At 41.7% G+C, this 1,973-nt stretch overlaps 1 protein-coding gene across 1 annotated transcript in view; it reads left to right on the top strand.

Annotated features, from left to right (window-relative positions):
- The window catches only part of LOC101863560 (telomerase protein component 1), a gene marked incomplete in the record, with an annotated part of 24,485 nt that extends 23,772 nt beyond the window's left edge, over nt 1–713 (top strand). Inside the window, 1 exon segment of the mRNA XM_005112389.3 lies at nt 134–713. Within this exon segment, the coding sequence (XP_005112446.2) occupies nt 134–481 (348 nt within the window).
- Between the last annotated feature and the right edge of the window lie 1,260 nt (nt 714–1,973).

The following is a 1,973-nucleotide window of genomic DNA, read 5'->3' as shown; positions in this document are numbered from 1 at the left end:
CCCTCCTCCCCTTTCCCTCCTCCCTCTCCCTCTCCTCTCTGCCCCTCCTTACTCCCTCCTCCACTCCTCCCTGGGCCTCCTTACTCCTTTCTTTTCCCCTCCCTATTCCCTCCCCCTCCCCCAACCCCTCCAGGAGGTGAGATGTCGCCAGCTGGCAGACCCCGTGCTCCCCTCCACCGTGCCCCTAATGATGTGTCAGGTGTGTAGCATGAAGAACAGGAGTTTGAACCCAGCATGTGCCTGGCAGAACAAGCTGTGCTGTGTCGTGTGTGGAGCTATGTGTCATCTGCCGCGGACTCTGCCGGCCAGGGCGTGTAGCAGGCACAACATGGCAGCCGGTAGGAATATGGTCAAGTGCGTGTTGTGTAAGAATGTCATACACCTTGGCGTCAAGACCGGCCCTGTCTTCCAAACCCCGGCACAGCTGTGCATGCACTGTGGCTTCGGGAACAGACATGTCACTTGTGCCATGTTGGAATGAACTCTGAATAAGTTATTTATTTGTGTCACGACGCGGTGGAATCAGGCGCTCGTCAAGTTTTCAGCCTGTGGAGTTATTGGTATTATCTTAAAGCTTGTTCATTTGTCTTGCCGTTGATGAAAAAAGTAACTATCTATCTTGAGTCTGGATGTTTACAATTGAAGTGGTTTCAGCTTGCTAGTTTCAGAGCTAAAATTAGCAAGTAAATGGCCACCAAAGTTTGGTGACTTCCATAGTATGGGAGTCTGTGGAAAATGAAAATGTACATTTTTTGTGCTTTTAATTAATGTTTTTCAGTAAAATACACACAAAAATGTAATTTTGAATGGACACATAAGTTTTTTGTGCAAGAAAAAAAAAGTCATCTAAAAATTGCCAAGTTGTTGGAACTATGCCACTTTCTTCGATGTCATTGTTTTGACGAGCGCCTGATTTCACCGCAATGCCTCACATTTGTGAGCCAGCGTTGTGGAATCACGCTCTCGTCAAAATAATCAAAGTGAAAAAACTTGCTTTTTTCTGTTGGTTTGTGAATTTTTATCAAATTTTTGTTTTTTGGCTCAACACCTTTCATGCCCATTAGAGAACTCATTTCTGTGTGGATTTTACTGAAAAACGTTGATGAAAGGCCCAAAAAATTTTAATTTTCAGTTACCACGGACTCTTAAGCTAAATAAATAACTAATCTTTAGCGGCCGTTTTCTCACTAATTTTACCTCAGAAAACAGGTGACTCCCACCTCTTTCATTCGCAAATATCTCGACTTGTATTCAAGATAAATGGATATTTTTTTCATCCAAATAAAGACAGTAAACAAGCTTTAAGATGATACCAATAACTCTACATGCCCCAAAATTGACGAGAGCCTGATTCCACCACGCTGCCTCACATTTATTTATGACTGCCTCTCAGCTGATGTGTTGTGTTTACTGCTGTTCCCATGGCGACATTTGGCTGTGAACCCATCTTTATCATCAATCTTAAGCTGTCACAGTATTGACAACTTAACTTTGTTTCCAGATTTTTTAACAGGTAATTTTGACTCATGATGCAAATAATTTGTAACCGCTTCGTGACCTTATTGGTCGTCTCACAAAAATTTAAAAAGAAATATGTATCTAAATTTTATTTGATAAGACCATATATGCGGCTTATAGATATCTTCAGAATAGAAACACTATTCTATGACACCTGCAGAAAGGGTTGAAATGTAAGTGGTAAGGAAAAAAGAGGGAGGAAAATAATGCGAAAAAAGGGAACGATATAAAAAGTCACTCCTAGCTGTTCGGTGGCAAATCACAAGAGACCGTCGTCAGCCGCTGTGAGCGTGAGTGTCACTGCGGGCTGAATCAGTGAAATGTTTCGTCAGCAACCTGTTCAAATGTACTATACCCAGAATGCAACATTTTTCAAGAGAGAGAAAAAAACTGTTCCAATTTTTAAACAATAGTAAATTGAATCTCATTTAGGTATCTTTTCTCGCCTTTTCAAC

The sequence above is a fragment of the Aplysia californica genome, unplaced genomic scaffold, assembly GCF_000002075.1.
Source record: "Aplysia californica isolate F4 #8 unplaced genomic scaffold, AplCal3.0 scaffold01256, whole genome shotgun sequence".
Classification (NCBI taxonomy): domain Eukaryota; kingdom Metazoa; phylum Mollusca; class Gastropoda; order Aplysiida; family Aplysiidae; genus Aplysia; species Aplysia californica.
This window is presented reverse-complemented; position numbering and strand designations above follow the sequence as displayed.